At 39.2% G+C, this 23364-nt stretch overlaps 1 protein-coding gene across 3 annotated transcripts in view; it reads right to left on the bottom strand.

Moving 5' to 3' along the window:
- Nucleotides 1–22616, bottom strand: part of Kynu (kynureninase) — a 136379-nt gene extending 113763 nt beyond the window's left edge. For all 3 annotated transcript variants that reach the window (XM_021656130.2, XM_060390095.1, XM_021656133.2), the window contains exons 1-2: nt 22469–22616; nt 13896–14077 (exon numbers count right to left, since the gene is read on the bottom strand). In XM_021656130.2, coding sequence (XP_021511805.1) covers nt 13896–14067 — 172 coding nt within the window. In that variant the 5' untranslated portion in view covers nt 14068–14077; nt 22469–22616. The remainder of the gene's footprint in view (nt 1–13895; nt 14078–22468) is intronic.
- Between the last annotated feature and the right edge of the window lie 748 nt (nt 22617–23364).

Genomic DNA, 23364 nt, shown 5'->3' with positions numbered 1-23364 from the left:
AGGCTATGAATGAGGTTCTAGATAAAAAAAAAAATAAAAATAAAAAGAACTAAAAAAAATTAATAACCAAAACAATAAAGTTGATTTCATAGGTACAGAAAGGTTGAAGGAAGGAGAAACAGAAGAACTAGGTGACTCATAATTCAAAATTACTCTCATGTAGACTGGGCAAAATAATAAAAACTAATGGCTTTTTAAAAACACGTCTTAAAGTTATTTTTAAAGGATTAAACATTACAGGCTGTAGAGGATTAAGGTAAATTTTTTTTTAAATTTTTTTTCACAGTGATTGAAGATGCCTGTTGGCACATTTGACTCTTATCTCTTGGTTTTCATAGAAGGTCAGATCTACAGCTTGGTTTCATTTTGTGGATACCAAATTCCATCAAACTTAAGTGCGGATGGGTGTAAATGAAATTTAGTCTAGGTCCAAGATAGGACCTCGTTTAAAAGAATGATCCTTATAACTATTAACAGTTCCAGATTTGGTCAAGTAAGCAGAGAAACTAAACAGAGAAAGACCAATACTACATGCTCTTTCCTATAGATGCTGAAAAAAAAATCAACTTGAGTGTCTAATAGTGATTACTAAAGGCTGAGAAACTTGAGAACAGAAAGAGTAAACACTGGTCTCTCACTGCACAGTGGAGACAACATGAGTGGTAATTGTTCAGCCTTTTATGGAGAATCAGGAAGAAGGAGCTTGATGGTTCCAAACATAAAGCTCGGACAAGGAAATATACCCATTCATCACCTTGACAGGATCAACTCATGCTGTATGCGCATATTAAAAATAAAATAGCTGGGCTTGGTGGCACACACCTGTAATCCCAGACCTCTGGGAGGCAGAGGCAAGTGGATCTCTGTGAGTTCAAGGTCAGTCAGTACAGGACAGCCAAGGCTACACAGAGAAACCCTGTCTTGAAAAACCAATAAAAAATAAGTAATAAATAAACAAAAATTCGGTGTCATAATGGCCGTGAAGTTGTATTTTATGTTTGACTTAAATTCAGAAAAACAAATTGTAGCTTGTTGCTGATGTGGCTTCTAATTCCTCCATCAGAGGAGAAAATTACAACAGAAACAAAACTAAGCTCAGCTGCACAGTACAGAAACAAAAGGCAGCCTCACTCTGGCCTTGGTGCATCTCTGTCGGCTCCTTCCCTTGTGAGTCAATTATCATATTCAGAAACTTCTCTCCACAAAGGACCACTAGACCCTCGCAGCAGCCACTACCCCCTTCAGCTGACATCTCACATCTGCAGCTCGGTCCTCTCACCTCTGGTGGCAAAGCCTGTTTCCAGACCTTCTGCCGAGGTTACCCAATCCGACAGGTGGATTTCCCAAAGCTGTCTGGAGTGATTTAAGTTCTGCTAGCTGTTCCTGGGTTGATTAACTCAAAGAAAACATACCCCTTTAGTAGTCACAGGCATACTAATGAAGCCATTTTAAGTTGTAATTATTTTAAGGTCTGAAAAGTAGAGTTTAATGTCTACTCTGTGTATGAATTTTCTGTTACACTGCTTTCCACACACACAAATGCACTTATTATATGTTTAAGCCCTTCACTGAGTAACATAATTTTCTCACACATGCTCTTAATTGAAAATACATTACATACCAGTTACAGGTATGTCGTGATTGAAAGAGATAAACTACTGCTTATTTTTAAATCATGTAGGTATATTTATATACTTATATATAATTATTTCTATATACTTATATAGTTGCAGCTGTTGAAAGTGATTATGACTCATTCATGAAATGATTACTCTAAAAATGCTGCCAATGATAAGCAAATCTTCATGTGCTTCCTTAGGTTTACTTTCTAGCCCATCACTTAAAAAACTGGAAAAAATAGCAGTGTCTGGGCTAGAATCAAAGATTCAGATTAACTTGCTCCCACAGAGTACGTCTCCATTAAGCATTTTTTTTCCATTAAGCATTTCTTAAAAATTCATCTAACAAATTTTTCAGGCTTACTTTAGGAAGTCTTTCCCTCAACCCAATTCACAAAAATCACCAAGTGAAACAGACAAACAAACAAAACACAGAGATTCCTTGGAATTAATGGAAGTACCAAGATCATAGAGGGTACTTTACCTTTTAATTAACACAACATGCAGTCACAGGGATGTAAGAATTGAGGAGCCCTATTTAAAATTATTGATATTCAATAATAAAATTCTTGTGAACAAATGCAAACTGTTCGGCATATTATGGTAAGTCAAGTGGGTCATGTTAGGATCCAGGTGAAAGGTTCTGCCCGACTCTCAAAGCTAGAGACTGCATTCTCAGTACAATTCTAATTCCTCACAAAAGATGCACACACTGAAGCAATACTATTTTCACGTTGAGAATCCAGCAGAAGTTCAATGGAGAAAATATGCCTTAGCTTTATTATTATTACTCTTATTTTAATTTACATTTACTTTTTTTTCATATGTGTTTCTCTGTGTCTGCCATGTATGTGCAGAGAGATAGTGAGCATCTGCCCACAGGGCCCAGAAGAGGGCATCAGATCCTCTGGTGATGGAGTTAAAGGGGGTGATGAGCTGCCTGATGTGGGTGCTGGGAACCAAACTCAGGTCCTCTGGATGATCATCAAGTGCTCTCAACTTCTGAGCCATCTGTCCAGCTGATTATTATCATCATTATTATTATTAACATCCTTCTTCGGTTTATGAAAGGAACTCGGAAGTGACCATGCAGTTTTGCATAAAGTCCAAAGATTTATACACGAGTATAGAATATTTTTAAAACAAAATGATTCTGAAATGAATTCGTATGTCAGTGACTGAGTTCACCAGGAGCCTGGTGTGAACTTTGGACATCTGAACACAGGCCTTATTGTGATTTATATATCAGCATTCAGTGTGACTAATGGCAGTTGTGCTCATTCAGTTTCAGAAAAGTGACATCTTTTAATTTCTCCCTATGCAACTGGTGTTTGCTATTAGAATGAAAGATTAACATTCTTTAATTGTTTTCAAGCATGTGTTCTTTTTAAAAAATATTGTCTAGGTTTTTTTTTGTTTTTTAATTTTTATCCATGAACAAGAAAACACCACTTTGTGCTTTGGAGATGTCAAAGTACTGAATGACACAAAAAAGCGAAGCTGTCAAAGCGGAGGTCCTGACTTAGGGAGCATTGCAGGCCTCAAAGCTGCTTTGACAACCTTGTCTTGGGACAGATTGCTGTGATCACTGTAAGAGAATTTTATGGTAATGTTTTTGCCTGAAGGCATGGTTGGGGGGCGGGTGAAAGAAAATGAAATACCTCAGTGAGACTTTACTCCCAGAAAACACATTGTTTGATTTGAAAGAATTCATATGTGACATGTCCACTCCCATATGGGGATGTGAAGACTTTAACACCAGTAATGAACAGCATATGACAGGTGAGTTTTGGTTGTTATGACAGAGCTGCTCAATTTGAAATTCTAGGCTAGAATTTCTTCTTTCTCTTCTTTCTTTCTTTCTTTCTTTCTTTCTTTCTTTCTTTCTTTCTTTCTTCCTTTCTTCCTTCCTTCCTTCCTTCCTTCCTCCCATCCTTCCACCCCTCCTTCCTTCCTTCCCTCCTTCCTTCCTTCCCTCCTTCCTGCCTTCCCTCTGAGACAACTCCCTATGTAGACTATGCTGGCCTTGAGTTCAAAGAGCCAGTCTCTCTCTCCCAAGTGCTGGGGTTTTAAAGGTGGGTGCCACTATACCTGGATCTAAGCTAGAATTTCAATTTTCAATGTACTATTGTACATACTGTAAGCTACAGTATATGCCCTAGGCTACAGTGACAAGTTTTTCATGGCAGAGCCTGACATAAAGTTCCAAGGTAATGTTAAATCGTATTATAAGGCCAGGCCACTGGGTGACCACCAGGACAATCTTAAGCCTTGTCTTTGTTTCCCTTTCTTATCTAACAAGCGCTGAGATTGCTATGAGCACATGAGGGTGGATTTTAGATCATTGCCCTCAGTTCTGCACAGTGTTACCTGGTTGTTAATAGTTATTCCTGTATTGAACACATTTTTCTTCTCATAGCCTTCTGCTTTCCTGCTGCTGACATGAGGCTCACTAAGTGCCTTCCATCAGTGCTGAGCAGTATCCTCAGAGGCTTATGGAAGGGAGGTACAAACAGGGTGCTGCACTCAGTTCTATTCTGGCCTGGTTTTGAAGTATCCCATGAGCCCCAGTTGCATCTTCCTGTGGTACAATCTTTCTACCTCCTGTTGCTCCCACAGAGGGGAAGACTCCAGAAGCCTGTGTGGTAGACAAAGGCTACTTGACCCCTCTGCCTTGCCTCCCCCAGGTGTTTGTGGACACCAGAGGACAAGGGAGTGGACAGCAAGACCACCATACAAAGTGAAACTAGAGACATTCCTTATTCAGAGAATCCCGAAACAGCATTTTACTCTTCTTAGTAATAGAGTCGGGCATGGGAGACTCCAGCATACAAAGTTTTAACACTAATATCTCATATGGCTATGTCCTGTTCCTGTGCCCATCTGCCTGTGCCCTCAGGGACTATAGGGACAAGAACTTTTCTATTGAACTTGTTGCTATTTGCTAACTCCCACAATTGTGTAATAAGCTACAAACACACACACACACACACACACACACACACACACACACACACACACCACAGCCCTTCCCTGCTTCAACCCTCATTCTCTTTTCCAGGAGTAGTCAGTCATGTGGCCCAGTCTGTTGAGAATCTTGTCACAGAGTTTTGTCTTATCACTGGGACACTTTAGTTTTTAGTTTAAGAGAACTGAAAAACAATGCTTTGTTTTTATTTCCAGTTTCGTCTAAATTGAGAATTTCTTTGCATGTTTAAAGACAAGGACAGAGAAAAAGTGTAGGGGACAAGCATAGGGAAGAGAAAGGAAATAAATAGGATATTCTGTTCTTCAGAGATACATAACACCTTTGCAAGTTAATGGACATAAAATGGTTGCCCGTTGTGTTCCAATCACTAGGTGGAAACACAGAGGGGCCAACTTTGCTTGTTCCCTTCATGTTTTGAGTATATGGAGCCCCTAATTACCAGGAAGAGCCAGGCATGTAATCTGAGTTCGTTGGGTATAAACTGCCTGACTGTAAAATTGTTCCAGTCTTAATAATTGTGATACTGAGGCAACCGGCTTGTTATTACAGTTGGCAACATTGAACCATATTTCAGCAGTGTGGAATAAGCTGGGATTTATGCTTGTGTCTGTAAATCTGAGATCACAGTCCTCTTAGGAATGAGGTCAAAACTTCAATTGAAGATGAAGATGCCTTAGAAGCAAAGCAATTGGTTGGGAGGGGGAAGCTTCCTTTGCTTTCATTATCTAGTACATACAATTCTGCAGGTCACACTTGCTAAGGAGCTGTTCTGTTCCTGGTCAGGAACATTTTGAAAGATGAGAGTGCTAACATATTCTGCCTTATAGTGCTTGAAGATAAGGCTTATTCTTTTTTATTCAGTTCAGGTACTGTGGATATTTACTTTTCTTTGAGCTTTGGAACCCTTGCTTGCAATTTGTACTTAGGTAGCCATCAGACACAACTTGACATGCTGGAGGACTTCCACTGTGACACTGGGATCTGTGGTGGTGTGTCTATCAGACCTCTGATGAGCCTGGAGAGGTGACAGCAGAGATGCAAGTTGGCTCCACTTAACAGGCTTAAGTGTTTTTACTTTCAAACTCATTTTCAACTTAGGATATTTTCAATTTGTTATTAGCTTATATAACCACTTGTTTAAGGGTCATCTGTAGATTAAGCTAGAGTCAAAACTAGAAATACAACTGAACTGTAAAGGAGTTTCAACTTTTCTTGCCATTCTTAGGGAATTTCCAGAACTGAAAACCCCAAATCATAGGTTTGGGGGTCTGTCAGAACTTTAAGATAACCCTTTTTCTTGTCAGAGCAGATTTCCCCTAAAGACTGTGAAGAAGGGGGCTGGAGAGGTGGCTCAGTGGTTAAGAGCATTGGCTGCTCTTCCAGAGGACCCAGCTTCCATTTCCAGCGCCCATGTGGCACCTCACAACTGTCTGTAAGTTTAGTTCCAGGAAAGGCAAAACACCAATGCATTAAAACAACAACAAAAACAAAAATACAACTGTGAAGAAGAAGGTATGAGATTTTGCAATTGTTGGTGCATTTTTTTGTCTATGCCATCTATTCATTTTTCCTATAGTACGTGTTAATCCAGCCTCAGGTTTCTGGGCCACAGTTCTGAGAAGGAAAGCAACATAGACACTTGCTAACTTTGTTCCCACTTTTCTTGCCACTGGTAACAGCAGGAGAACACATGACAAAATGAAGTCTCAGTTTTCTAGCACAGGTACATAAAGATGAGTACTGGGCTACGTACAGAAAAAGAGTTCCTTGCTGTAGCCTTGCATGCTCATCAAAACCAAAACTGAAGCAAAAATGATCCTCTCTCAGTAGCAAGCAGTTCCAGAAGATCAGAGAGAGTCACACATGAGCCTCTGAATTCATGCTGTGCATGAAGATCTGGCGCTAATCTGTAAAATGGAACTAACTGAGTACATATATCTAAGTCCACAGATTTACTCATATTGTAAACATCCATTAACCTGGCTTATATACTTTCCTGATTGGAAGCTGTGCTCATGTCTAGCTTACTGTTGTTTGGAATGAAATGGGTGCATTTCTTTGTGTCTTGCTGGGTGGCTGAATACTAACATTACAGAAAACATCTTATTAAGTACAGTTCAATATTATTAGATTTCTTGATGTTATCCCGTGGGAACACTGGCTTTCTTTATTTTTTAAATTGCTTCTTAGCCTTTAATTATTATTGTTACGTATGTATATGTAAGTTTTACAATGTCACCTGCTGAGTCCCTGTAGTGTTGCTTACATGTATATGTGTTAAGGGCTGCCCACTTGGAATTGGATAACCTAAGAGAAAAATGATCAGGACATCTAGTGGATAATAGTGTCTTCACCGTAAGATGGGGAAGTATACCCATGAAACTTAAAAAAAAATACAGTCACCTAAACAATACTTGAAAAATGACACCACTTGAATGGGGTAAATCTTACATGGCTTCACCTCTACATAAATTGCTACATGTAACTCATGGCTACTAAGAGAGGGTGGTTTTATTTCTATTTCATTTCATTATGTTTTGTTTTTATAAGGATGCAAGGCTGTGCCCACCTAGAGCCCTTGGGACTTGATCTTGAAGGAGGTAGATTAAGAAAATTATTGTTCACCACCAGGCTTATTGATATAATCGTGTATAATTTTTGAGTCTGTTAGTTCTCTATGTGGTCTGGAAATTGTGGGGTGGAAGACTCCCAAATAAAGGATGTGTTCTGAGGGTTTAAAAAGGATTTCCTCATACTCTTGAAAATCAGTTCTCCTTAGGAAAAACAGATATACAACTATGATCGTTTGAATGAGAACCCACATGAGCTCATACATTGAAAGCTGATCCAAAATTTGTGGAACTGTTTGAAAAGGATTAGGATGCTTGGTTTTGTTAAAGGAAGTGTGCCACTGGGGTAGGCTTTGGGTTTTTAAATTCTCATATGATTCTTACTGTTCCTTTTTGGTTTGTGGTTGTACATCAACATGCTAGCTCTCAGCTGTTTCTTTGGACTTCTATCTTGGACTCTAACCCTCTAAAACCATAAACCAAACTAAATGATTTCTTTTATAAGCTGCCTTAGCTATGATGCTTTATCACAGTAATAGAAAGGAAACTAGGACAGTTGAAGGAGAATATAGACCTTGTCCCCACACTTGGGAGAAACCCTGGACGCTTTTTTTTTTTCATAAAATGAAAGTATTTTATCGTAATACCATATAATAGAAACCATATTTTCATCTACATAACCTTACAGGAAATGAGTAAAAAAAAAAAGAGTGGTACAAATGATTCAAATATTCATTTTGACATAAGGAAAGATACTTTTGACGGAGTTTTCAAATATAAATTTGTTACTGAATAGAATTAGCATTTCTTTTACTCTTCTGCATTGAACCACACATAACTTCAGTATATTCACTCAAATTAGATCTGAAAAAAGCTTACAACCTTTCCATTCATTTCCTGCCTTTGCTGCTACATCTGCCTCATTCCATCACCTCACTAAATCCTCTTATTTTCCATATTTCCAGGAAATCTTGTGGGTAATGTCTGTGTCCTCTTGAAAGAATACAGACAATCCCAATTCCCCAAATTCCATTCTGTCCTTTTGAAATGTGAACCCTGGACTCTTGATAAACACATTTTTATGTTCAGTTCTTTGCCACAGTGAACAGTAAGGCATGGGCTGCATTCTCAGAAGGATTTTAAAATTAGATGTGGCCGTGAAAATTCTTCAGTAAACAGCCATCTGAATTGTTGAACTTGACAAATATGCCCATCTCTTGAGGGTTGAGAAGGACTGTTTTAGAAGTTCATATTATCTTGGGGTTGAGGGTTCCATGAGCTGAAAATATGAGGAAAAAAAACAAAGCTACTATAGTTTTTCCTTAGCTGAAAACACTTCCCTTTCTTTTTCACATTCTCCCCAGTTTCTTTTTCTTAAAGTGCATCCATAATCAAAGACATTTGTGGTTTTGTTTTCCTCCCTGTGATCACTGCTTTTCTTCTTTTCATGGGAAAGATTCTTGGGAAATGGCTGCAAACTTCAGTTTCCAATCTTTCAATTACATCTTCAAAAATATACATTCTGATGGCTTGATTAAAGTTAAGCCTATTAAATAACGCTTTCCTAACTGCTGGAATAGGAGGCTGGACTCAGTCTCTGTAATAGCAGAAGCTGGGAAGCACTCTAATGTCTTTGAATGCCTTCCTACACACATTATGTGTTCCCTGATTTCCCGCTTTCATTAACAGTTTGCTTTTCATGCTCATGCAACAGTTTCATTTCCAGAAATTTTGTTCCAGTGGCATGAATAGTTCCTAATGTTCAAGCCTAAATTTTCAAATGTTACCTAAATGTTGATAACTCTCAAATGTGCATTTTCACTGTAAACCCAGCTGTTGGCTGTTCCCTAATTCCACTCCCATTTTCCTTTATAGTAGTAGAATTGTTAGCTCAGCACATGACTGTTAAGAATGAAAACATGAGGCTGGAAAGACGGTGTGGAAATTGAGAGCGTTTACTGTTTATGCAGAGAACCTTGATGCTCAGCACCCGCATCAGGCAGCTCACAGCAGCCTGGAATCCCAGCTCCAGAGGATCTGATGCTCTCTACTCTGCAAAGGCACTTGTGTGGATGTAGCGTTCCTAAACTAAAGCAGCCTCACATATACACTTAAGTAAATCTTCTTTTTTTTTTAAATAAAGAAAAAGACATTTTATCAGTACTCTTTATATTCCAGTTAGGTGGGGGACATGTTAGGTAAAGTCTGAACCCCTCCTCAAAGAAGAGGACATACCCTGCTCTGTGTTCTGTTTGTCCTTATTTGCTTTCTACCACTGTGAATCCTAGCTGTCACCTTTCTGAACTTCAAATCAGTGCACACATAGCAGAGCAGCAAGAGTTTAGTTTTCTTATTTATTTAGTAATTAGTTGCCTAAAACAAGCTAATTACGTGAATTACGTGTCACTGGTATTTAATATATACTATAAAGCCAGGCTGGTGCAGTGTCTGCTAACATTAAATCTACTGTTTAATAAGTAGTTCACCTTTTTTTTTTATGCTCAGCCCCTTTCCTCACCACCTTCTTCTTCTTCTTCTTCTTCTTCTTCTTCTTCTTCTTCTTCTTCTTCTTCTTCTTCTTCTTCTTCTTCTTCTTCTTCTTCTTCTTCTTTTTGCTTCTTTGGTCTTATTGCCCCTTACTCACATTCACTATATAATACTCATTTATACTTTCTCCTTTCTTCTCATCCTCCTCTCCTTCTTCCTTCCCCATCCTTCATTAATTTCCTCCACCCTCCCTCTTTCCTCCTTCCTCCCTTCCTTTCTTCCTTTGTTCCTTCCTTCCTTCTTTTTGTCCTTCCTTCCATTTTTGGCTATCCCCTGCAGAACAAAGTCAAGCATTAAGAATATCACCAGCTTAGTATAAACACTCTCATCAATTCCATAACAGTATTTCAGAAAATGTTTATTAAGCTTATTTGCTTTGAACAATTACACTGGAAATCTATACTAAACATACATTTAATAATTAAAAAATAAAACTAAAAATCTGTAGGTTGTATATTTTTTCTTGAAGAACTTTAAATTTTAATTTTTATGTTAGCATGTAAGGTAATAGATTTCGTTGTAGCATTTCCACACTTAGATGCCAGTATCCTTTTTCTCATGGCTTTCTGCTTTGCTCTCCTCCTTGCTGTCTGCTTCCCTATGACTGGTTTTCTTCTTTCCCACACATAGTTCTCCTTCTGCTTTCTTGTATTCCATTACCTATTTTCTCTCCCTTATAAGCTCCCCCTCTCCTTTCTAGCTTTATGACCCTCCCCCCAATTCTGAATGCACAAAGAAGAGAAAGCATGTGATATTTGTGCTCAAATATTTAATTACTTTGCTTATTAGCACAATGAGCTAATCTCTTTCCTAGAAATGTGGCTTTTTTCATCTTTCTTTATGGTTGCATAACATTACATCCCATGTAGCATATTTCTCTATCCGTTCTTTTGTTGCTAGACATGAGATGCGGGTTCAGTTTCCTGGCCATTATAAATAGCATAGCAAACAAACACACAAAAATATTTAGAGATGCAAGCATTTCTGTGACATGCTGACTTAGAGTCCTTCAGATAGTTAAGAAAGAGTTAAGCAGAGCAGCATGGTAGCATGGTAATTCTGACTTTGATTTTGAACACCCTCCACACTCATTTTGACAGTTGCTGCATCTGCTTACATTCTTATAAGTGGGGAATGAGAGTTCCTCTTTACCTGCATCCTTGCCAGTATTTGTTGTTATTTGATTTTTCCCTTTTTCTTTCTTTCTTTCTTTCTTTCTTTCTTTCTTTCTTTCTTTCTTTCTTTCTTTTTTCTTTCTTTCTTTCTTTCTCTTTCTTTCTTTCTTTCCTTCTTCTGCTTTTGCTTTTTGTTTTTATATTATCATTCTGACTGGGGTGAGATGGAATCGCAAGGAACTTTTTATTTTCAATTCATAATGGCTAAGGATGTTGAACATCTTTCAAGTATCTGGTCCTTTGCATTTCTTCTTTTGAAAAATGTCTGTTCAGCTCATTAACCCAGAATACATCTATCATATTTTATATATTTAATATACTAGGCATTTTCATAATGTATGTATATAAAATATATACTTACATCTAATAAAAATACCTATTTAACAAAGGCAACCTGCTGAGTAAATGTAAGTGTTGTCATTCTTTACAGATTTGGAAAATACCATAAAAACCACGTGGAACACAAGACTCCAAACAGCAAAAGCAACTCTTACAAACTCTTATAAAGAGCAATACTGGAGGTATTCCAGAACCCAATCCCAAATTATATTACAGTACCACAGTAACAAAAACAGCATGGTACAGGAACATAAATAGGCAAGCAGACTATGCAGAAAGGAAGACCCAGGGAAAAAAAATCTACTACTTAATTTTTTGACAAGGGGTGTCATATATGTGGATGTATTTGATATATATATATATACATATATATATACCAAATATATATATGTATATATACATAAAAAACACATGTAGGTCATGATTCAAGAGGAGATATGGGGGTATAGGAAGAGTTGGAATGAGGAGAGGGGTGGAAATGGTATAAAAACAGAGGATTAAAATAGGAAACCCTCAATAAAAATACCAAAAAACAAAATTAAGAAAAGGCAGACTTTATCAAACTAGGCTGAACGAAATAGGATTTCTGTGTGCATTTCTATGTTTGTAGTCTTTAAAGCAGAAGACTTATCCCCCAACCTGCAGAGTAACCTATTCAAAATGTGTTGTAAAAGACTACCAACTTGAAAACTGTTAGAAGGAAAGCACAGGCAAAATGCTTCAAGGCAAGAACACAGTCTAGGAGTTGAAAAAAGAAAAAGGGAAAACCTTTGGCAGCTACATCTCAGTTGGGTATTAATGTCTAGGGTATATAAAGGATTGAAAAAACTAAGTGTGCTGTAAATCATTACTTATTTCCCCCAGTTATTCTAAAAAAAAAGTAAATCAAATGAAGAAAATGATGAAATTCTTTTTGAATGGGTGAATCCTTAGAGAAAAACACATATAGAAAGAATACGAGAATGGAGATTATTTTTACCTTCTCCAATATACTACCGGATTTCATCTAGAATAAGTGATAAATGGTCTAACCCCAAGGCTGTGATTAAATAATTCTGGGATTAGAATTTCTAAAAACGTCACTGTCTAACCCTCAGTCTGCTGATGAGGAAATCATGCTTTGTCTTGATGATCTAAAATTGTTTACCACCTGAAACTATTTATTAAAACAAATTTAAATTCTTTATTGAATCAATTTATTGTGCCTCTTTCTATTCTCTTTAAAAATCAGCAATGACTTGACCAAGCAAGTCTACTGGACAAAAAAAAAAAAAAAAAAAAAAAAGTCAAAGCAGATACTATTTGTACAGTCGGGACAATAGTATAATAGTATAAACTCTTAAATGATTATATATGTAATGCTGTTTTTAAAAGAAACCTTTATTTAAAAAATAAATGGTTTTCAGAATTATATGTATGACTTCTCTGTGTGGGTAAGTGCACAGAAATGCAGGTTCCATAGAGGCCAGAGGTGTTGAATTCTCCTAGAACTAGGATTATAGGCAGCTGTGAATTATCTGATATGGGTGCTGGGAATTGAACTCTGATCTTCTAGAAGAGCAGTATGTGCTCCTATTCACTCCAGTCCCAGAAACTTCTACTTGCAACACATAGGAAAGCAATATATTACAATGCACACAATAAAATTTAACGTCTCATCTATTTTTAAGTGTACAATTCTGAGGCAAGCATATTCATCCTATGATACCTGATTCGCACTTCTCTTTCATCTTTCCAAAATGATGTCTGGTGCTAAATATGATGGTCTCACATGACTTGCTCCCATAGGTGTCACGTTTCACAGGGGTGCTTATATAATGTAAGCCAAATGAGAGTATGTGACCCAACCTTGTCCTGAAATGATGTTCTTGAAGATTCTTTGATTCCAAGTGTTTGAAATTGTATCCACTTTGTTAAATTTGAAGGAAAAATCAAGGAAGTTAGACTGTACAAATCAAGCAAGGCAGTTTTCATGATTTCTTCCAGTCACACTTGTAGCCTTTTTACTGATGTAAAACAATGGAGCTCAACATAAGATGCCTCACAGTTTCTGTTCCTGTGCTACCTATGTTTAAAAACAGGATTTCCCCCCCCCCAAACATAAATATTCAGGTCCCTTTGTTATATCAGAGATGCAGTGTGGGTTTCTTGCAGCCCTTACACTTGCTGCCTTTGCTTAGAGCATGCGAAGATAGCTATTCACAGAATCAGCCTCCTAAGACTCACAGCCTCAAACGCATTAGCTCCCAGACAAGCACCATGCTATCATCAATGAGATGCTACAAAATAAGAGATGTTCTAATATCGCTTTGAAAAGAACCGCTTTGTGCTTTAAGTGCCGAGAACAAGCAAACGCCTCTGCCTATACTTTTCAATCAGCGGCCTCATTGTTCAGAGGAGTAGACGACAGCATAAGCACCCTGTCAGCATTATTTTCAGAGAAGGATAAAAAAAAAAACATAAAGCACATGAGGCTCAGGTAGGTGGATAAGTTGATAGAGTAGCACCAAGGGCCTGCTGTTTCCTCAGAAACAATTTTAACAGCTCTATTATGTAGTGGAACAATGATTCTCAAAGATTTATGACAGTCACATGCTTTAGCAGAAATAAATTAATTGCTAAATTGATTTATAAAGCCCCTTCCCGGTATGCTTACTTGAAGGCAGATCCCGCATTTTGGGAATATGAAAACAGTCCCTAAAATGCCTCAGTTTGTCTTCCTCATCCAAGCGGAGAGCAACCCTCTCATCTGTTGGGTGACATTTGAGCTCAGCTGCGATGCGCCTGACAGCATCAGCCGGCAGCTCGAGAGGCGAGGGCTCCATCATAAACTGTTACCTAAGAAGGAAGTAAAAGGGTGAAATGATGTAGCCATCATCATTTTTCTGCAGAATATTAGCTTTTTGTGGAGTGCATCATGATTTTAAACCGAGATTCCCACTTTTGCAATTCCACAAGCAATAGAATTACAGCCAGGAGTGGTGGTGCTCAGCTGCAATCCCAGAACCGGAAGGCTGAGGTCGGAGAACTGCTGAGAAACAGGCATCAGCTTAGGCTACATAGTGAGTGTCTCACCAGGATGATCTACATACTGAAACTCAATGCCAGGAGATAGGGCACCACGAGCAAAGGCCCTTGCTGCCAAGCCTGAAAACCTAAGTTCCATCCCTGAGACCCACACGGTGGAAGGAATAATGTAATTACTCGCCTTAAACGTCATCCTGAGATTTTGTCATATATAAAAAGAAGAAAATGGTAGTAACTTGGAGATGTTTGAAAATATTATGCTCGCTGTGGTGGCACAATAGGGATGCAGAGGCAAGCCTCTGTGAGTTTGAGGTCAACCTGGGTTACTTAGAGATTATCAGGCCAGCCAGGGAAACATAGAGATGCCTCATGTAAATAAACAAAATCAGTAAGTGCAAGGCTGATGAAGAGTTTTTGTTCTTAGTGTTGCTGTTTTTTGAGTGTGTGTGTTTGTGCTGTATGTATGTATGTATGTATGCATGTATGTCATTTGTTTCTGTGTGTATGTGCATGTGTGTGTGTGGGGGGGGACTCCAAATCTGTGTGTGTGCAGTCAGAGACTAAAGGTGTTGGCTTTATGCTCATACCCAGTTACATTCCTGACACAGGTGATCATACTGAAACTGGCGTTCACCAATAGCCTAGGGTGGCTTGCTGGTGAGCTCCAGGGATCTGTTAGTCTTCCCCTCCTACAGGGTTACAAATGCATGTCACCGCACCGATAGCCTTCTGTGGGTGCTGGAGATCTGAAATCCGGTCCTCATGCTTTTATGGCAAATACTTTCCTGACTGAAGCATATCTCTTACCTTCCTCATTCCATTACTTTTTAATGCTATACCAGGACTTATTTATTTTTACTTTGTGTATATGATTGTTTGCCGTCATGTATGTATATGCATCACATGTGTCCAGTGTCCACGGAGGTCAGAGAAGGGCATCAGATCCCTGGAACTAAAGTTACAGTTAGCCACATTGGTGCTGGGATCCCAAAGCCAGGTTCTGTGAGAAAAACAAAACAAAACAAAAAAAAAAACAAGTACTTGAAATCTCTGTATCATGTCTCCAGCCCTCATTCCATGCTTATCTGAAAAAACTGACCACAAATTTATCTTCATCCAATTCTATCTAGTTTGCTGGGTTGTGACAAGGAAGATACTTTTTCTTTTAAATGCAGGCACCTAATTATCCATGTAAACATTTTAAAATGATGGATGACTTAAACCTTAACAAGAGTCTTTAGCATATGTGCAAATGATATTGATAGAAAGACAAGTTCTCGATGAATATCATCTTTCCCTTCCTGTGATACCTGAGCAATTCAGCCTCCTGATCCTTCTTGACCACCTCTGGGCGAGAATGACCTCCTGGTGTTTCTTGAAATCACATTCCACTCCATTTCATAATCATCTGGAACTCTGTAGAGTTTCAGGAATGTGGCTTAACCTTTTTGGAGGACGACCGGAGGTTTATTATTTATTTAAATTTTAAATTTTACTTCATTAGTCAATGTAGTATGTGTATAACGTGTATGGAGGCATCTACATACCACTACACATGCATGGACGTCAGAGGGAAACTGCTAGTAATCAGTTCTCTCTTTGCACTATGGGTCTGGGTATGAATTTGGGTAACCAGGCTGTGCAGCAAGCAATGCTACCAGCTGAGCCAGCTCACGCGTGTAATCATATTTTTAACTTCATTCATCTGTCGGTTTACTCACTTACATTTCCCCTACACTTGGAGTTTTGGAAATGGAGTAGGAATGGTTTTAAAGACAGCCAACTGCTCCTTAGACTTACTTGATTTACACACGTGGTAGTTCTGTTGTCTTCAACTACGTGTTCCCCCACTTAGCCCCTTAAGACAGACATATACTCGTCAGTCTCCCTTCATGTGGCTCCTGGTGCTGGTGGAAGGGCAGGGCCTAAGGTTATCAGTTTCAGTTCTTGCACAGCTTACATTTCGTGGGGGAAAATGGAGAGTGAATGCTGTAGTACATATTGTAGATCATTTTAAGAGCTGAGGGGACAGAATAATGGAACGCAGCTGCGGTCCTTGTGGTCAGCCTCAGTGGGGCCACTTGCATTTGTCTCAATGAAGATCCAGATTTTGAAGGAAGTTGATAGTAACTGAAAGTTCCAGGGCAGGAGATGACCTTGGGCCTAGTCAACCAATACCCTGGAGTGTTGAGGGGGAAAGAGATTAAGTAGACAGGGGCAGATGTTAGTTATGGAGGACTTCTGTGACTGAGACGCTTTGTGATGCTTGAATAGAAAAGGTGCTTATTCAGCACAACACTGGAGAGTTTTGAGCAAAGAAATGACATTACATAAATTTGTATAAAATGAAAATCACTATGTACTGTGAAGAATTATAAGACTTTAACAGAGAGCTAGAGAGATGGCTAAGCAAGGGAAAGAATTGCTACATAAGTCTTTCAGCCATGAGTTTGTGTTGGTATAATGTTTTTTTGAAATGTATATACCTTACCCTTGTTCACTCAAATGCTGATTTCTCCCCCCTGCCCCCCACTCTCTGGTTTCAATCCAGATATTGCATTGAGATACTTGTTCTAAATGTCCTGTATCAGCTTTGTGTAAACAGGCCAAAATAAAGCAACTAGCTACAGTGTTGTGCAATGGGAGGAGCCAGAGGGCAGGAAATGAGTGGAAGGAGAAGGGGCAAGAGAGAGCTGGGAGAGCAGAGCTGGAGGAGAGATCTTGGAACTACGTGGAGAGATGGAATGGACCTAAGATATCACTAAAAGCAAGTATAATGTGGGAAATCTAAATGTAGGGAAACTATGAGGGCTTGGAGGTTTAGGATGGAGTAACTATTGCTGAGCATTGTGTTCTAGGTTAACTAAATAAACCCAGTCTCTGTGTGGTGATTTGGTTATACAGCTGTTTAGGACTAACAGCAGAATTACCAGAAGATATATCAAGAGTAAATATCAATAGTCACCTACAACAAATTTGGTTTTCAGAACCCTAGAATAAAGCAAGGTATGAAAAGAAAAGCTAGGTGTGTAGAGCCTCTTGAGGACAACTCTGTCAGTCTCCTGTCTGCAAGGTTAGCAGAGTATAGTTCATCGTGTCAGGGGTTGGCACTCTCCCATAAGGTAGGTCTTTGGTTGAGCCAGGCATTGGTTGGGCATTTCCTCAGTCTCTGCTTTATCTGCTCTATCTTTATCCCTGCATATCTTGTAGGCAAGGTCAATTTTGGGTTGAAGATTTTTTTTGTGGGTGGGTTGTTGTTCCACTCCCTCTACTAGGAGGCTAGCCTAGTCAGAAGGTGTTCTCATGTTCTCTTCTAGTAGCCTGTACTACTAGAAGTCACTGCTTGAATCTGCCAGACAATATGCTCAGTCCTGATGCAACTTGATGAGGAGCTGGGTTCGATGGGAAAGGGCGCTCCCCTTTCCTGAGTAAGAGGTAAGGAAGGAAGAGAAGGGAGGGAGAGTTATAATGGGAGGGGAGAAGGGATGGGACTACAGCCAGGATGTAAAGTGAATAAAAATAAATTACATATATATATAAAATATATAATTTAATAATATACTAATAATTTATATATATGTGTGTGTGTATATATATATATATATATATGATAGGTGTGATGACACACATCTGTAATCCCACAGGTTTACAGTAAGATGGGAGGTGGAAGCCGGAGGACTACCCATAATTTCCTGAGGCAACTAGCCTAGAGTGTTAGCATGACAGAAACAAGAAAGCCCTTGACTCAACAACGTGAAAGGAGAGAAACAACTCTAAAAAGTTTTTCTTTATATGTGCCTGCACTGATGTACATAAGTCACACACACACACACACACACACACACACACTTCCTAATACTAGCAACAAAAGAAATGTTTTAAATGTTAAAGACTTAAGAGAAGAACGTGAGTCCATGATACATTCGATGACAACAGTTTCTCCTCAGCATGTGAATTCAGAGTTCTGTATAGCAAATATTCTATTTCATAAGTACTGGACTTATAAGGAGTTGATGTTACAGTGGTCACTGCCATCCGAGTCTGCGTGACATTTATTTTCACCACACAGTAAGCTGAATCTAGAATGGGTGGTACTCAAACCTGTCATGGGAGAAGCTTTAAAACTGCACTTTATCTTCTTCCTCCTCTCTTCAATCCCAACAGGAACACAGTGTTACAGGACAGACGAGATGATGATGCTTTCAGTGTCTATTCATACTGTTGCCCCGTGTCTCTCTCACAAGACTATCTATCTCTGGGAATTTTCTCAGTCTATATTCTGTCCCTGAAACATGCTGCTTTTATCCCAATATGTTCAGATCTTGGGAACTCCTCAACGTTCTAAATCAAATGCTACATTTTTGTTTAAGTCTGTCATGTTGTCTCTGCTAAAGTAGTCTTTCTTCCTCTAAGCATCAGAAACCCTTATAAGCATACATTTTGTAATAATGGATATCTTCTGTCTGGTACAATGTTTACTTAGGTACATGTGTGGCTGAAAAAATGATAGAACATGCTTGCTGTGCCTGCAACTCGATTTTAAATTTGCTCCTACTGGAGTAAGCTCTGGTGAAGGAAACTTGAATGGAGATGACTTTGTCTCTCCCTTGACCTGACCAGTTGCCTGGGCACATTTGCTTAGACCTTGCCTGAACACTTTGCCATGCATTGCTGTATGTGAGTGATTTGCTGCAACTCTGTTGAGGCAGTGGGCCTAGCATGTAGCTGAGCACACCACCAAATTCTCTCAGGATTTTTAACTGTGCTAGGCACTAATTCATTCAGGAAGAAAAAGGATCACAGATTTCAAAGGAATCAGAAAGAAGCTATGAAATACCGGGGCTCGAGAGCATATGGTCACAACAGACTCGTTTTTACTTTTGCACTAAATCAGAAGTATTGGTCATTAAAGCATGGAGAGTGTGCAGTGATTTCAAGAGCAAATCAGGTCAGTGAGCTGAACAATTGTTGGGTCTGGATATAGAAGAGTCCTAACAAATACAGGCTGGTCCTGTGTTAAGAGTCAAAGAACCCTGCCATGCAGAGAGCTCTGTGCAAAACTCTGATAACCTGTTGATGGCTGTCCCTAAATGTCCTGGGGTGTTCTTTGATCTTGCTGTGAGGCACGTCCTTATCACAGACCTGTTGCAGTGAGTTCTTGACGGCTCTGTTAAAGTCTATTCTATGGGCACTACACCATGTTTAATTTCTCGTGGCAGTTACCACATTGCTAAGGGGCATTGTTTTTCCAGGTTTTTCCTTAAAACAAAATGACAGCTGAATAGGGGAAGCCAAACAGCTCAGTGAATTGTGTGACATGAGCAATAACCTGCTCCGAGGAAAACGTGCCCCCTCTCTTTCTGGTCGTAGCCAGAGCAATTAGAGAAACACTTTTAGTGAAACCGAAAGTCAAGAGTTTGCCTTACATTTGGGATTTCAGTTGTCGAGCTGGCACTTTTACATTCCTTTGGGGACAAGTAAATTCTGGGAGAGATTACTTCAAGTCTGAGATTAGTTCACTGTCATATTCCAAGCAGCAGTCCATCATCCTCACAGGGAGCATTTGTTAGCTGCTGTGGCCACATTTTCACATTGCTATCACTCCTTCAATCTGTGACAGACTGGTGCAACACCCGCTAATGAAACAGGAAGTGTTTGCTCAAGCTTGTAATCTCAGCGGTAGGGAGGCTGCGTCAAGAGGATTGCCTTGATTTCAACATCGCCGTATGTCATACAGTGAGTTCCAGGCCAGCTTGTACTACTACGTCATAAGACCCTGTCTTAAACAACAGCAGCAGCAAAAACAACCTAAAAACAGTCTTCCTGGACACTCACACATTTTTTGTTGTAAAACAAATCAATATGAGAAAACAATGGGCAATAGTTTATGTGAGCAAACGTAGAGACCTTCTAAATGTGAAAAGAATGGTAGTTATTCAACTGCCAATTCAAGAAATGTTTAATCGGGCATCTACTATGACATATAGCGCTGAAAAAGTACAGTAATGCTTCTGACCTCATCACAAAGCACATGAGCAATATACAAAGCAAACCATGTTGGGCATGGCGGTATACATCTGTTATCACAGTAATCTTACTGGGGAAGAGATCGTGAAAGATCATGAGTTCAGGGAGAGCCTTGACTACATAGTCAGACCCTGTTCCAAAACAGACAAGAAAAGTGTTAGTATGTTGTATCAACATCCACTTAGTTCTAGCAATAATACTGAGGAGTTAGAGTTACTTACCTTGGAGGCTAACGACAGTCCAACAGATTCAGAAGTGGGCTCTGACAACAATGCAGCGCTTATTGTCAAGTATGTCTGACAGCTTAGGGCAAATGAGGCCTCTCCTCTGAAGACTTGCAGTCAGACCCACAAAGAAAACCCCAGCTAGGACGGAAAAATCCCCTTGCTAAGAGCAGCTTCCCACTTCCTTGTGTCCTGTTGCCTGAGTTTTAAAATCAACGACTTCAGTTTATTTCTCTTTTTCCCTATTTTCTATTTTCAGTTCCATATAAAATCTACATAGCAGCGTGGTCTATATGTGAATTTATTTCCTTTTAAAAAGTACTTGGAGACTGAGCATCAGGATGCAGCCTGGACTCCTCTGGAGCCCATGACTCTCCTACTGCCCGAACGCTGGGGTTACAGGCACATGCCTTTATGCCTTTATTTCAAAATCTAATCCCTTCAGGCAAAACTGCAGCTGTTTCCACTTCTGGGCTTATTATTTCTGAGGTGGGAAGACATACTGGACAGGGGTGTCTTCTCTGAAATAGTGTCTGCCTCTGGGTTACTCCTCTGTGCAAAGCTCCAACAGGCTGCAATGCTCATTCAAGGCCTTTGCCCCAAGAAAGAGCATTGATTAGCTTCTCCTAATTGCTGCTTTATTCTGTACTCATACCACCAGCTAACACAATTAGTGCTTCAAAACATCATTTTATGCCTTGTTTAGGCTTATCATTTGCAAGTAAATTGACATGATTTGTTTGAAAGTGAAGACATTAACTCCTAGTTTATAATGACTGTCAAATTTTGTATTTCATGTATTTAGCATGGCTTAATCTTACAAAGGTAGGCAAACATGTCATGTGCTGGCATGAAAGTCATGTGAACACTTTGCTCATTATTGTATAAACTAAAGTTCAGTTTAACCTTTTCTAGGATACTGTGGTTATTAGCATAGGTCACACTTATAGGTCACATACCAGCTTTAAATAGCAATATGTTTTGATTGAAATTGATTTTGTCCTCTGTTAAACACTTGAAATTTTGAAAATTATATCTTCATGGTTTTATTTATGTAGCTAAATTTTCACAGTTGAAAGCTTGTACTTAGTAAAAAAATCACAGATTTAAGATCTCCTGAGCCTGCTGGCCTAAGGTTAACCAGTTAAATAAATGACCCAATGCTCAATAGTTAATCTTTCACAGCAAAGCGTCATTCCCAAGTGAGGAAATTGGATACCAAGTTCAAAGTTTAGTAGCTGGTAAAGATACATTCATAAAAAGTCATACTTCACTGGCAAAGTAAAAAGCTTATGTACACGTGCAGAAAGCAGGCTCCTGTAGCACTGTCATTGAGAATTATGTGACATCACAGTACAACCAGCTGAGCCAGAGCTGAGCAGTAGAAGATCCTTGAGTTTGTTCCAACATGCCTTAAAGGAGTGAACGCAGGAAACAAAAAACTCTTTACCAAACACACAGAAAAAAGAAAATGACTTTCTGACTTTCTATTCTTACGCAAATTCTCCAGAAAATAAAAGGGGAAGAAACTCCCCTCCAGAACTAACACTTTCACTTCTCTAAACGTTGTACATTCAACTAACAGCAGCGCAGGACAGAAGCCATAAAGCTTACTTAAACGTGGCTTTTCTTCACCTAGTTTTGTCTGACCGTTCAAGACTGGAATAGGTTCAGGGCTAACCTGAGGCGACACGAACCTCACCTGACCTGGAGATGAACTGCAGTATGTTGTCTCACTGTGCTTTTTAACATTTTTTTCTTTATTGTGCGTGGGCTTAAGGGAGACCATACCAGTTTTGTTTAGGAAGATAAATTACACAAAAAAGAAGAAACCAGGAAAAGAAAGCTCCCAAAGACTGTGCCATATCAGCAGAGCGAAGTTCCATTTGGAAAAGAACAAGAGAAGTCAATGTACGTGTGTGCAGAGAAGCAAGTCATGGCCTCTGCTTACCTGCTCAAATCCTGACAGGGCTCTCAGCTTGCCGTACCTTCTCAGAGGATGCTAGCCTGATAGTTCCCCGTCCCAAGCCAGAGAGACTCTAAGAACCTCTCAGACTCCACCCCGTGTGGGGAATTTGCATGTCGATTTTAGTTCCTCCCACCCTGTTTCATCAGGTTGCAAATTTCTAGCCACTGACAAGAACTCAGCACAAGGCTGCCTCTTGCCCCTCCCCCACCCCAGGCTGCCAAACATCTGGCTCTGTTGAAGAAGCAGTGACAGCTTCTTCAAATTCTTCCATGTGGATTCTAGACACCTGCAGAGACTTCCTTGACCTCTACAGAACTGTGCTGTGGCTGCTGTGTCAGAGAACTGAACTCCAAGATCCTCATTTATTTTCACCTTGTACTCTGAACTATTCTAAACCCCAGAGAAATGCTCTCTTTGAACTCTGGACACATTTCTCTTGGATTTCCAGCCAGTGAACCACTGCTCAATTTGATTGCAGGGCTTTTGACTTATAATGGATACAGCTTTTATTCAAACGTTTAAAATAAACTGGGTATGAAAGTACTCAAGCACCCTACCCTAAATACCCTAAATCTTGCAGAAAAAGAAAAAAGAATAATAATATAGGCTATTAATTCCTCAAAATACTTTATTGCCTAATAAATGGAATTTTAAATTTTTCAAGGTCATAAATCTTGATAGTAAGACAACCATAGAAAGAAGAGACTTGGAAATCTTAGTGAAAAGAATCTGGGAAACTTCATTAATGCAAATTATTTCTTTGAGCTGTTCTCTTTAAGCTGTATCTGGCCTAGATTACCTCTCCCTGCCTTACCTGAGCTTCAGTCTTTTGAGAAACACCTACTAGGCATAAAAACTAAGAGCCAACACTCTCTCTT

The sequence above is a fragment of the Meriones unguiculatus genome, chromosome 8 (genome assembly GCF_030254825.1).
Source record: "Meriones unguiculatus strain TT.TT164.6M chromosome 8, Bangor_MerUng_6.1, whole genome shotgun sequence".
Taxonomy (NCBI): domain Eukaryota; kingdom Metazoa; phylum Chordata; class Mammalia; order Rodentia; family Muridae; genus Meriones; species Meriones unguiculatus.
Note: the sequence above shows the minus strand (reverse complement) of the source record. Positions and strands in the feature narration are given on the sequence as shown.